General features: G+C 39.4%; 1 protein-coding gene across 9 annotated transcripts in view; it reads right to left on the bottom strand.

The window, feature by feature from the left end:
• The window catches only part of pitpnm2 (phosphatidylinositol transfer protein, membrane-associated 2), a 496848-nt gene that overhangs the window by 89903 nt on the left and 393412 nt on the right, over positions 1 to 13533 (bottom strand). For all 9 annotated transcript variants that reach the window (XM_080207949.1, XM_080207955.1, XM_080207957.1 and 6 more), the window contains 2 exons: positions 13031 to 13264; positions 9048 to 9389 (listed from right to left, as the gene is read on the bottom strand). In XM_080207949.1, the coding sequence (XP_080064075.1) occupies positions 9048 to 9389; positions 13031 to 13264 (576 nt within the window). The remainder of the gene's footprint in view (positions 1 to 9047; positions 9390 to 13030; positions 13265 to 13533) is intronic.

Raw genomic sequence — 13533 nt, 5'->3', positions numbered from 1 at the left:
GTGCAACAGGACTCACAGATAGTACAATTGTAAAATGCATCGCGTTCTTCAACCGAGGACTAATCAATGAATACCTTCCCATTCTCTCACCACTTTCCGGCAAAGATCGCAGAGATGCTCTGGGATTTTGCACTGCAGTACAAAAACACTGAAAACATGCACTAACAATATGGTGGACTGTATCACACACACCCAAAGACAGCATACTCAACACAGAAAGATTACAGATTTTTTTTCTGGAGCTAACTCCTTACACTTTTCAATGTCAGGCTATTGTAAAGCGCGAATAACCTGAATCATAGAATCCTAGTGCAGAAGGAGGCTATTGCGCCCATTAAGTCTGCATCCCACCCAGGTCCTGTCCCAATAATCCCATGAGTTTACCCTAGCTAGTGTCCCTGACACTAAGGGGCAACTTAGCACAGCCAATCCACCTAACCTGCACATCTTTGGACTGTGAAAGGAAACTGGAGCACCCAGAGGAAACCCATGCAGACGGGGAGGGGGACTTAGTGTCCCAATATAAATTTGCACACATATTTGGTTACTAGGGAAATCATATAACTATACACATCCTTCTACAAAATTCAAATAAGCTCACAAGCAACATCAAGTGCTTTATTCTAGCTCCTCCAAAAGTCCACAGTTTATGTGTATGCAAACTCCACAGTGATCCAGATAGGAATTGAAACTGTGTCCCTGGTGCTATGAGGCAGCAGTGCTAACCACTGTGCTGCCATGCTGCACCGAATGAAGATATTTTCATACGTTTACTGCTTTACTCTGATTTGAATTTGTTGTAGGCATCCTGTACGTAGAGATGCACTGATGTAGGAATTGAGCAATCTCAGCTAAGATGAAACTTCAATTACCACGTTTGTGAGTCGAATCCTAGGGATCCACCCATCGGGATTGAGTTGCATTTGGATAACACGTTGAGGCAGTGGATTGAGTGCTTGATGAAAATGCGTGGCATTTTGCTGTTGTGCTAATAATCATTTCGAAGAAAATGGTGTCACCCTCGATCATGCACAGTAAAGCTGGAAACATTCAGATATCAAAACATGGCAGGAATCTTGGCTACATCAGAAGGAACGACCGTAATAAGTTAGCTGCCTCCCCTATAACACACTCCACTTCATTTCAGGACAGTGTTAAAAGTTCCTAAAACCAGATATTCAATATAGTTCGGCATATTTAGAGACCTCGAGCATGAATCAAATTACCTTTTCTTGTTGCTTGCTTTGAAGCATCAGCCCCTGTTAATGGCACCATTCCTGTCTTTACTGGGGTACAAGCAATAAAAAAGCACAGAATATCAAAAATGACCTTGAACCTTGAAAAGACGGACACTCAATTATCTTTCACAAAGTCAAGGTTTCAGTTCCTGGAACTTCTAGACGCTCAATTTTGTTTTCTTTCACCACTTGAATTCCAACAATTCTCAGTCAGATCACGTGGTAGGAACAAACTGGGGAGTGGCAGTCAGTCCCGCCTCTCCTAATGGAGGGATAAGAATAAAAACCACTATCAATCTGCTACCTCAAATAAAGAGGCTTTTCCTATTCCACTAACCCTCCCCCACCATGTCCAAAAGACAACCTTTTCAGTCACTGTACTGCTTTAACATAGTGTGGTTTGGGTGGGCTAGATAGTCAACAATGCAATTCCGCATCAAAACTAATACAAACTATTGATCCCAGAGGCTCAAAGTAAACTGAGGAAGGAGCTGAAAGAGGTTTTAAATCTTAACAAATCCATCCAGCAATTAATAAATCCCAGAGTGTTAGACTACAAAATCAGGACAGCAGGACACACGCAAAAGGCAGTCACAGCCAAAGCGCAGAGTGCTCTGACTGGACTTGATGTCATGGTGTGGATCCACTCAAGGAGACAGTCAAACAATGAAGGCAGTGCAGAGAACAACAACATGGCTACATCACAGTGCCAAAGATCGGAATTAGAGAAAGACTTAAAAAAAAATTAAAGTTTCCAGCCTCGAATTGAAATGAAGTAGCTGAGGTGATCATGGAAAAATACACAGGATAATTAAGTATACGGAAAATGCAAATCCAGAAAATTACTTTATTTAAAATGCAAACTTGGGATAAAAGCAAAATACTGTAGATGCTGGAATCTGAAACAAAAGCAGAAAATGCTGGAAAATCTTAGCAGGTCTGACAGCATCTGTGGAGTCAGAATAGAGCCAACAATTCCCCCCAGCCCACCGCTGTCCGGACGGAGGCGGTCTGAGGGAGAGTTAGGACGTAGAAACAGTAGTGGGCTATTTTGCCCTTCAAGCCTAATCACACTGACCAGATCCAGTTCTCTTAATGCCCTTATCGAACAAAAACTCAATTGTTATAAGTGAGGTTAATGTTTTGGGTCTGTGTCCTTGATTTACATTAAAATTAAGGTGGTCACATGACCTGTGCAGCAGTCTGCCAGACAACAGGTCTGGGTGATGGGGTTGTTAAAGTTTAGAGGAAGGTCTATATCATTTTACTGGGAAAAGTGCAAGGTATTCACACTTGCTTACAGTGCCAAAAGCACTTGTGATGATGGTAAACAGACTTTGGGTCTCCAAATCACAGGAAAATGTCAAAAATACTTTAAAGGATATACTTTAAACTGTCTGATTCCAGCATTGGGTTCAAAGAGTAGCTAATCAGCATTTTTACTGAAAACAAGGCATATTTGATTCACTTTGCCAAGGGGAAGAGAACAAAGAAAGCCATCATAAAGATTGGGTAACAAGCTCCCTTAAAATATCACTGGATATCACAGACAGCTGGATTACTCTGCCAGGATCCAGCAGGGGGAGAGCAGCTGTAGACAGCAACTTGCTGCGGTTCATCACACAGGAATTTGGGCAGGAACTCTCACTCAGATTGGAAAGACCACATTTGTGAGGAGTTAAAATGAGGAAGAAGATTTGCCTAGTTTTAGTTCAAGGGAGAAGACTCCAGGAAAATTTGCACTGTAGTTCTACAGTTAAAAGTTTCCTTGCTGGGAAAAGACCAGAATTGAAGCCTTAGGACTGATCCAGGACTGAATATCTTATTAAAGGACAATATACCATGTACCTGATGGTGGGTTCTTTGTTGTAATAAAAGTTCTATTCTATAGTTTTGAGTACAAGTGGCCTACATTAGTGGTGTTTTGTTAATAGTGCTTTTATTCTGTTTCTTACAGTAAACATCATAAAATGTGAAATCTTCTTGTTTCATTCATTCAACTATTAATTGGAAGTTCACATTTCTTTTTAAAAGTTATTGATTTGAATGGGAATCAGAACATAATTTCAGTTTTGAAGATTTTAATTGGTTCCCAATCTTTGGGTGTGAAGAGAGTTTCAAGCTTTCACTACCCTTCATGTACAAAGATATCTTTCATAAAGATAAAATGTAATTAGACTAATGCTAATTTTATGTAAGGCTTCCGCTGTTTGAAATTTCCATTATCAACCTTTTTGAATCCTTTTATCATTTTAAACAAATTAAATCAACCCTTAGCCTTTAACTCAAGGGATTTCAAGCTAAAATTATTCAATCTACACTAATAGCTTAACACTTGGTGATTGTTTTAAAAAGGTGGAGAGCCGCGTCATTTGGGGAAGAAATCCACAGAAAAGCGGCAGAATATATAGCTCAGAGTTAAAACCGCCCAGTGCGAACAAGGAGGAGCAAGGTTACATGATGTTCTAAAGATTGAGTTGTGGGGAAGACAACAGGCAGAAGGATAACCTTAATGCATTAGGAGACAAGGTGCAAGAGTGGACCTCTGAGGACTGGGAGCGAGCAGACCTCCGAGGACTGGGAGACAGTGGGTCGCCAAGGACTGGGAGTGAGTGGGTCGCCAAGGACTGGGAGTTGGTCATTAAGCTGTTTGAGCCTGTTCTGCCAGTTAATTCAATCATGGCTGATCTAACACTCAGTGTCCATTCTCCTGCCTTATTTTCATATTGATGAAGTGGAAATGATCTACGTTGATGCTATAGTTAAGAAAATCCACCAACGCCTCTACTTTCTCAGAAGACTGAGGGAATCTGACATGTCCACTATGATTCTCATCAAATTTTACAGATGCACCATATAAAGCATTCTTTCTGGTTGTATCACAGCTTGCTATAGCTTCTGCTCTACCCAAGACCGCAAGAAACTACAAAGGATTGTGAATGAAGCCCAGTCCATCACACAAACCAGCCTCCCATCCACTGACTCTGTCTACACTTCCCACTGCCTCCGAAAAGCAGCCAGCATGACCAAGGACCCCATGCACCCCGGACATTCTCTCTTCCATCTTATTCCATTGGGAAAAACATACAAAAGTCTGAGATCACGTACCAACCGACTCAACAGCAGCTTCTTCCCTGTTGCCATCAGACTTTTGAATGGACCCACCTCATATTAAGTTGATCTTTCTCTTCACCCTAACTATGACTTTAACGTTACAGTCCGCATCCTCTCCTTTCCTTCTCTATGTATGGCATGCTTTGTCTGTACGGTGCACAAGCAATACTTTTCACTATATACACCAATACATGTGACAATAATAAATCAAATCAAAAAACCCTTTCAATGATCCAAAACCCGAATCAATTCTAATATTTTTCCATGATGTGGAGTTGCTGCCGTTGGACTGGGATGTCCACAGTAAGTAGTCTCACAACACCAGGTTAAAGTCCAACAGGTTTATTTGGTAGCACGAGCTTTCAGAGCACCGCTCCTTCATCAGAGCACTCACCTGAAGAAGGAGCAGCGTTCTGAAAGCTCATGCTACCAAATAAATCTGTTGGACTTTAACATGGTGTTGTGACAATATTTTTCCAGTAACTGAAGTTAGACAACTCATCCTGTAGCTTCTCGCATTTTGCCTGCTTCCCATTTTGAACAAGAGAACTACATTGTGCAAGAAGTTTGGAAAACTGACAGTCTGAGTCCAAGGGCTTTTGGACAATGACTATTTATCTCTGTAGCCCTCTCCTTTAAGATCTTGGAGTGCAAACCATCAGCTCCAGGGATTTGTCAGTCTTTAACTCCAATAATTTGCCTAAAAATAATTCTCTGGAGGTGATGACTGTATTTAATTCCTCCTCCATATTTTTTACTATTTTTGGGATGCTTGTTGTATCCTCTACTGTAAAGTATCGATATCAAAATATCTATTTATCTCCCCTGCCATTTCCTTGCTCCCATAATTACTAGTTTCATTCTTTAAGGGGCTTACTTTTCTCTTCCTTTTAATGTACTTATAACAGCTTTTATTGTCTGTTTTTATGTTTTGTGCTAGCTTGCTCTCTATTTATTTTCTCCTGCCTGATTTTTTTTTTAGGCCATCTTTGCTGCATTCTGAATCTATCCATTGCAAATTGGACTGCCTGCTTCTTCTGCACTCAACTCACATGCTGCCTGCAGTATTTTGTGATTTGTTGTTTTGTAAAATATGAGACAATTAATTGAAGTTAATTGTAGAAAAGTGCAATGTCCAAATGTCAGTGAGAAACCGCTGTATTCGATACACAACATTCTAAAGACTGGCATTATTTTTTGAGTGGCCATTAAGTTCAAAGCAATCGTGAATCAATAACAACAACATGCAATTACAGAACTTTTTTAACGTAGCAAGATGTCTGGTTTTAAGGAGAGAGAAGTACAAAGCTAAAAAAACTTCACTCAGAATAAGTTTTCAAATACATGATATTTTCAAATCCTTCCCAAAAAATGCAGCAGCATTTTGGCAAGAAACTGGAACAGCAAGATTTAATTTTAATATACATTAATAGAACATACGCAGGTTACAGGGATGGATCAGAAAACCTATCCTGAATTAAGCAAGAAACCTTACTGAATAAAATCCATTCATGCTTTAGCATCAATATCACAACGGAACTCTTTCATATTCAATGGACATAGTTTTCAATTACTGCCATCTTTTTCCATCACTCTGGGATTAGTAAAATTATATTGTGAAATATTCCTAATTAATAAGGACATTAAAAGCAGGACAATACATTGAGCCATGAACCATATTGTCAAATGATTATCTCAGTCTTGTTCTGTTTACGAAAGGATTCAATTTAATTTTCCCCAAAATATTGAAGCTGATCTAATGACAGAGCAGTGCAGACCAAGAGGAGAAGTGGAGGCAGTGATATATTTCCCCTTCACTGCTACAGTTCTTTAATGAACAGTCCTACCCATTTGAGAAAGCACAAGCAGCCAGTTTGAATGACAAAGTTAATTCACGCAGCAAAAGACGTCAGCACCACATTGCTAATAATTTCTATAAATAAACCACTTCGCAAGTAACAGATGGCATCAATATCACAGATCTTCCAGGAGGCTTTCAGCAAAGTCGTAGCTCATTCTGACTGAAATCAATCCGGGATACTGGCAATCACAACTCAATGCAGAGGAAAGGAGTCATTTATCTTCAGAAATGTACAAAGCTCAATTATTCAGTCTGTGATACAGATTATTTATAGTGCTTACTGCAACTATGAAAATATAAAATTGAGGAAAGAAAATAAATACGACTCTAAGGCAAGCATTTCTCTGATTAGAACCAGAATCTTCCACATAGTAATACCTCATTTTCAGCTGCATTCTCACTGATGAGAGCATACATCAAACACAGGCACTGATAAGAACAAACAAATATTTTTGACAAATGTACTGTTCAAAGGGAGTACTTCATGTGAAGATTGTTTTGGCCAAATTTCTGACGCTTTTAAAACCCAAATGGATCCAGGTAACAGCAGACCAGGATGCCATTTGTCATGTCTCACCTTTTCTGGCCTTAGAATGATAGTTTATCTTTTATCTCTCAGTTCAATCAATTATTTTTCAAGTCAACATGGCGATAGAGAATATGGCCACTGTGTCATCATGCACAAAAATATACCCAAGGATTAATTTTCAATGTTTTGAAAAGGTACTATCAAAAACTGCAGCATACTTTGCAAATGCAAAAATAGTTTGCAAAGTAAAACTTAACGAGCTGCAATCAACTTGTGAATTCCTCACTCGTAGTAAATGTGACTGATGGTTAACCTGAATAGAATAGCTTGCTCTTGAATTCTCCAGAAGTGGAGAAAGATAACATGGAACTCCTGTGTGAACCACCAGAATTGCATTGCAATCCTTGCAGAACGTTATACATTCTGAATTAGAAGCAGCCCAAACCTGTGGTGAAGTGATTATGTAGGATCAAAATAGAAACATGGATCTCAGTTCAATGCTACTCCTTTGGCAGCACCTGTCTCCATGCAAGTGACAGGAGAGGCATACAGAGTAGGCTAGGTCAGTCCTGAGGTAAGATGTCAACTCGGTGACCACTCAATTACTCCACACTTACTCACACTTACTTTAGGGGTTCTATGATTTTATGTTCTACTCCTTCCAAACAATTATCACTTTGGAGAATGACAAATGGTGCCCTTCATACTGTTCAAATAAATGTATTTAAAAAGGTGAGCACCATCAGTATTGAAGAACCCACATTTCTGTTTAATTACTTCAAAAAACTTAGAATTGGAAAAAAATTGAACATTGAACAAAAGGGCGTTTTTTTTTAAATTCCATCATTCTGAATTCTGTGCTTCTCACTATAGAAAACTGCAGAGATCGCATCAGGGGTCTTGTCAGGGGAAGAAGTCTTTGATGCCTCTGAAATGCTTTGGACAATGACAGTCATGCTGCTCTGAGTTCTTGCTCTTCCCTCAAAGCCCAGCTTGCTTTTTCACTTACACTGCTGGGCACGACACAATATTCCGCTGTCACATGCCTCAACAAATTGGGTCTTGTAGCCAGCTGGCGCTACAACAAAGAGTTCGGCTCCACAGAAGCAGACCCGCATTGAAAGACAGCAGCTGCTAAGCGCCTGTGATGTACTGGTGAACTGCATCAGAAAGGGAACCCAAAAGATCATGGAAACCCACTAACATGGAATATCTGCTTAACAATTTAACATATACAACACAAAGTGAAAAGAAAATAAATATCAACTGTTGGAGGAACTCACTTGCATTATTTATTTGGTCACAACTTCAATGGTTGAAGTTTGGCTTGGACAGCCAAATCAATATGAAATAGCGTTTAAACCAAGGGCACTGAACTCATCTCCAGATTAAAAAAAGGAATATCACTTGGGACTTGATAACAGAAACAGAGCATAGTGAGCAATCAAACCAGTGGGATTATCCAATTATCTCTTGTTTAATGTTGTAGTCATATTTCAAATTTGAAATTCCACCATTAAAAGAAATACTAAAACTTATTTTCTCAGGAAGCACAAGTTTATCCAGATAAAGTTAGAGAAACAAGTGAGGAATTGCAGGGGAAAACCTGATCAAAGCCGCCATTCTGCCAGATCTCTGTTGGAACTGAGTGTGGGGATGTCTTGCCAAAGGAGGATTAGATTTAGATGTGATGGCCTATGTGGTTAATCTCGCCTCAGCTCACACACCAGCTACGCCATTTGGATGCGGTGCTGGAAGGGCAACTGGCAAATGCGAAATCTGTACTCCAGCAAGAAGTCAACCCTTTTAAAATGGGAGGAGAGAAAGACCAAAAAAAAAAGGCGGTTAAGATGGAAAAGACAGACTTGTATTTATTTAACATTAAAGCAAATTACTGTGAATGCTGGAATCTGGAACAAAAACTGAAAGTGCTGGAAAGTCTCAGCAGGTTGGACAGCATCTATGGAGGGGAAAATAGAGCCAACGTTTTGAGTCTGTATGACCCTTCATCAGAGCTGATCTGTGTTTATACAACACTTCCAAGATGTCGTCCCAAAGCACTTTCCAGTCAATGTGCTTTTGAAGCACTGTCACAGTTGTAACAGGAGAAAACGAGGCAGCCAGTTAATTTGCACAGCAAACTTCCACAAACTGTAATATGATGCTCGATTGAGATATAAATGTTAGGCAGAATTACCCTGGTTACAATAATGAAAAGAGAGAACGAGGGAGGAAAGTAAAATAGGTATTTTTGTTTTAAAAGAGCTCTTAAGAAAGCAGTAAGGAAGGAGTTCCCAGACATTACCTCCTCTCTTTGATGAGCGTGATGATTTGGATGATGTGGACCACTGCTTAGTCAGCGACCTCTCTGTTAAGGAGACAGGGAAGTCCTTCAGGCTGGCACTGTTGGGTTCTGGATCGAGGGCAATGATGGAATTGTTGGTGTCCAGATCTCTCTCATTGGAGGACTGACTTGGGCTGACTTGTTCAGTTTCACCATCATTCAAGTTGAACTGGGCCATTCTTTGGGCCAGCATAAGCTGTGTTTCTCGCTCCAGTCGCCGGATATCTTCCATGGTGAGGCCATACCATTCGTCTTGCCAGCACCATGCCTGTCGGTGAGCTCTCAACATAACTTTCCTTAAACCTGCAATGTACAAAGACAGTTTTAAATCAATTAGATGCATGAAACTAAATGCATTTGAACGTATTAAAGCCATGGCTCCTAAATAAAAGTAAAATTGGATTAAACAAACACATGGTGGTACACACAGATGTTTTCCTGTTGTCTCATTTTTTTTAAATGGGATATGCTCTAGGGATATGGCTTCAAATTCTACCATGGCACCAGCTAGAATTTCAATTCAATTAATAAATCTGGAATTATAAAGTTAGTCTTAGTAATGGTAATCATGAAACTATCACCAATTGTCATAAAAGCCCAGTTCTTAGTTAATGTCCACTAAGAAGGGCTTAAAACCTTGTCACTTAATAACTGGACTCTTTTGGTGGATTATTGGAAAGGAGAGAGAAGGACAGAAGTAGGATCCCTTTGGAGTTGAGGTGGTTCTAAGGTCACAACAGATAGTTCAGCCTCTAAGTCATCTCTGCAAGGCTCAGCCACACTGGTCACAGTACATCAGGGTAGTGTTGACACTTGAACAGCTTGTCTGGGTAATTACTGATACCTGGAGGGTAGACAAATCAACTGGACAAGGATCTTTCAGTACAACTCCATAGAATCTCTAAGATAATGGGTGGCTGGTTTAGGCTGGACATAAGCAAATGTCTATCAGTGACCATTCCTGGGAAACTGTCAGATTACAGCATGCTGGGGCACCCTGGCATTTACCTCCCTGTTTCTCAGATCCCTCCTCTTGCCCTCTGCTCCTTCTCAAAAATTAGATGAGCAATGTCACAATAATTCAAATTAAATATACTATCTTCGTTTCTCTAGTAAAATCACTTACGCTTTTCAAGTGGAAATGCAGAAATTGCCTAAAATAAAACGTCATTACAGAAATCAAATACAAGTTTAAAGGTGGCACACACACATACAGAAACAAACTCAAATTCTTCCTCTCTTTAAGCTTGTTTAAGATTTTGTGTCTGAACTACATAGAAGGCATAAAGTAAAAATAAAAGCAAATTACTGTGGTATCTGGAATCTGAAACAAAAACAGAAAATGCTAGAATATCTCAGCAGATCTGACAGCATCTGTGGGGTCAGAACAGAGTCAACGTTGAGAGTCTGGATGACCCTTCATCAGAGCTGAGTTAAAGTGTTGGGAGCAGTCATTCAAGCAGTGTTGACTTTTCCGCATTTTACTTTTTTGGAATTCAATGTATGGTGAGTGAACTCCATTGATTAAAAAAAAAACACCAAACCGTATAGCGTAAAGTGTAAAGCTCCACATCAAGCAAACAGAAATCCTACATATGTGGGTTTCTCTGTTACTTGCTTTCCATGATGATTCTCCACAAGTATCAGACACTTGGCGGAAGAAAACCTTCATGCTGCATCATTGTTTCATTATGTAATAAATAATATCACAATTCTTCTTATTAATAGAAAATAATTCAGCAAATTACATAACTAGAAGGGGCCAATTATCAAGTTTAATGAAAAAAATTTTTTCCTTTATTTCATGGTTCGCGTGGAATATGGTTACCTTATTGATGGCAATCGGTTGGATACTGTAATTGCAGGTAGCCAATTATCATCTGGACAGAATTTATGACACCAGTGAATTTTTAATCAGCATCTTATCTATATTTCGAAATAATTCACTAAACATAACAATATCTGGGGACTAAGATGCAATAGAAGTGGGCAACTAGTATTGTGCATGTTCGGTTTTCCGAGCATGCACACTTTCTTTCTCTTTATTCAAGTTTAATCATTATTAATAGGGATTGTTCATTTACTGTCAGATCAATTTAATCAGCTATGCTGTTAGTACATGTAGCTTATGGTTGAAGTGGCTGTTACAAATAAAAGCAAGTGGTCGTAAGATCAGTTACACAAGTAGGTACTGTTTCCAATTATTTTTGTACCTCCATGTGGGTAACAACCTCACTGTGGGCACCTGGGAAAACCCTGCGATGAATAAGATAGTGTGATGACTCTCACTTGCCATGCATTTGTGAATATCTGGAACAAAATGTGAGCATAGATACAAGTTTCTGACCTTTCTTTACTTTTGATTACCCAGGAGTTTGGTCAGTTCCAATCTGTTCCAGTAGGCCTCCGGTGGCACAAAACTAGCCCTCATTTAACAATAACTGAGTGTATTTAGAGCGATCCAATGATAGATGGTATTAAGAATGGAGAAGATTGCAGTGAGAGCTGTTTTCCTGAGCTTGGGGCTGAAGTATATGATTGGGACAGAATGAGGGTTATCTTAATTTAGTTCCAAAGAAGGGTCATGTTGAACTTGAAACGTTAACTGTTATTCTCTCCAGAGACGCTGCCCGACTTGGTGAGTATATCCAGCATTTTCTGTTTTTATTTCTAATCTCCTGCTTCCACAGTATTTTGCTTTTACTTTAATTGTAGTTGTGTTAAATGTTGTGGAATGAATGCTGCTACAGAATTCCTGAAACGTAGAGTGTTCTTCTCTTCAACACTGAACATCCTTCGATTGACACATAATAAATATGAATACTTGATTGAAATTATTGGTCCATTGTGTCTGCTCCTGTTCCTGCTGAGGGCTCTGACTGATTCAGATAGAACTTGCTCCAAAAGTTAATGAAAAGATAATTCTCAAAGGAAAAACCTAAACAAATTCTACTGAAAAGAAAACCAAAAAATCTGCAACTATTGGAAATCTGGAACAGAAACAGAATGTGTTGGAGGCAGGCATACAGGTCAAGTACTGTTGGAGAAGTCAGATAGGTTGATGTTTTAGCCGACTGTAGAACTAAATTCCAACAAGGGGAAATGTCTGAGAAGTTAGCCTGTTTGTTTATCTCAGTTGCTGACTAACCTACTGTGGATTTCCAGTATCTTCTATTTTTGTTAAACCTGCTCTGCTACCTACCTGCAATAAAATGTATAATTCTATACTTAATTATTTTATTGGATGCGATAGCCTCTTGAATACAGTCCATGTCATTCTGCTTCTAATTGAAGTTAAAGCCTAAAGACAAAATAGACTTGTAGCTCCTCATTAGCTCAAAGGATCAGAATCTCCATGTTGTTAGAGCCCTAGCCAGCAGGACATGTTTCCAGGTTCAAAGCTTAAATATTTCATGGCACTATGTAGGAATCACACTCAATTGCTCACACTAATTTGTTTTCGATCCTGCTGGTTTAAATCCACTTAGCAAGCTAATATTTGCATGAAAGTTTTCAAACAGGACACAGCTAAAAGCAGGAGGTGGTTTCCAAACTAATTTCACAGAAATGAACGCAGCTGGTTACTAAGAGAGGACTGCAGAAACTACATGCAACATACAGACCTGTTACTAAATTATATACTCCCGTGAGTAGCGCATTAAGGCAAAACGTCATTCAAAAAGTTAAAATGCAAAGTTTAACCTTGATGTCTCCCTGGTCAATGGTCTGTGTTGATATGATAAATTCTTCACAGGTGCCATTCTCTGATTATCCACCAAGTCAGTAACCAGTGAAAATAATTCTGCTTTTGTCACCCTTCATAGCAAGGCTCGAAAACACTATAGAACACTGAATTATTTTTAGCTTACATGTTTAACAATAGAGTTTCATCAGGAAAAGATGTCTTTTCCACAAGTGTGTAAAGTTGCAGCTGCCACACTTACCTACATCATGGATGAAACGCTCAATTTTGGACTGCATTCCCCAGTAGCGAAACTCGACTTTGCAGAGTTTGTATGCACACATAATTGGCATCTTCCCAGGCTTTTTTCTGCACTCCTGTATCCAGTCATCAGACAAGGGGCCCCTTCCTGTCTTGAAAGACTTGTACAGTTTAGGGTCCTCTTCTGTTTTGTATTCATTAGGAGGAATGGGGTCTTTGACAATATCAATCGTATCTGGGACACAGAGGCACAAAAGTAAGTATATCAGGGGTCAAGAAACAATATTGAAACAAAATCAATAAACAAGACTACAGTTTATAGGATAAAGATGCAATACAAGCAGTAGACTGATCATTTCTCCCTTTTTATTGGTTCATCCACAATCTCCAGACAATCAGTTTCAGTCCACAGCCAACCGTTCTGAGCTGAACACCAACGCAGTCCACTTCCCCACCACCCTGTTTCCTTCTGGTAAAAGTTCTTAGCTCTTCTTATAGGTCCCG

The sequence above is a fragment of the Carcharhinus amblyrhynchos genome, chromosome 20 (genome assembly GCF_965287045.1).
Source record: "Carcharhinus amblyrhynchos chromosome 20, sCarAmb.v2.hapA, whole genome shotgun sequence".
Classification (NCBI taxonomy): Eukaryota; Metazoa; Chordata; class Chondrichthyes; order Carcharhiniformes; family Carcharhinidae; genus Carcharhinus; species Carcharhinus amblyrhynchos.
Note: the sequence above shows the minus strand (reverse complement) of the source record. Positions and strands in the feature narration are given on the sequence as shown.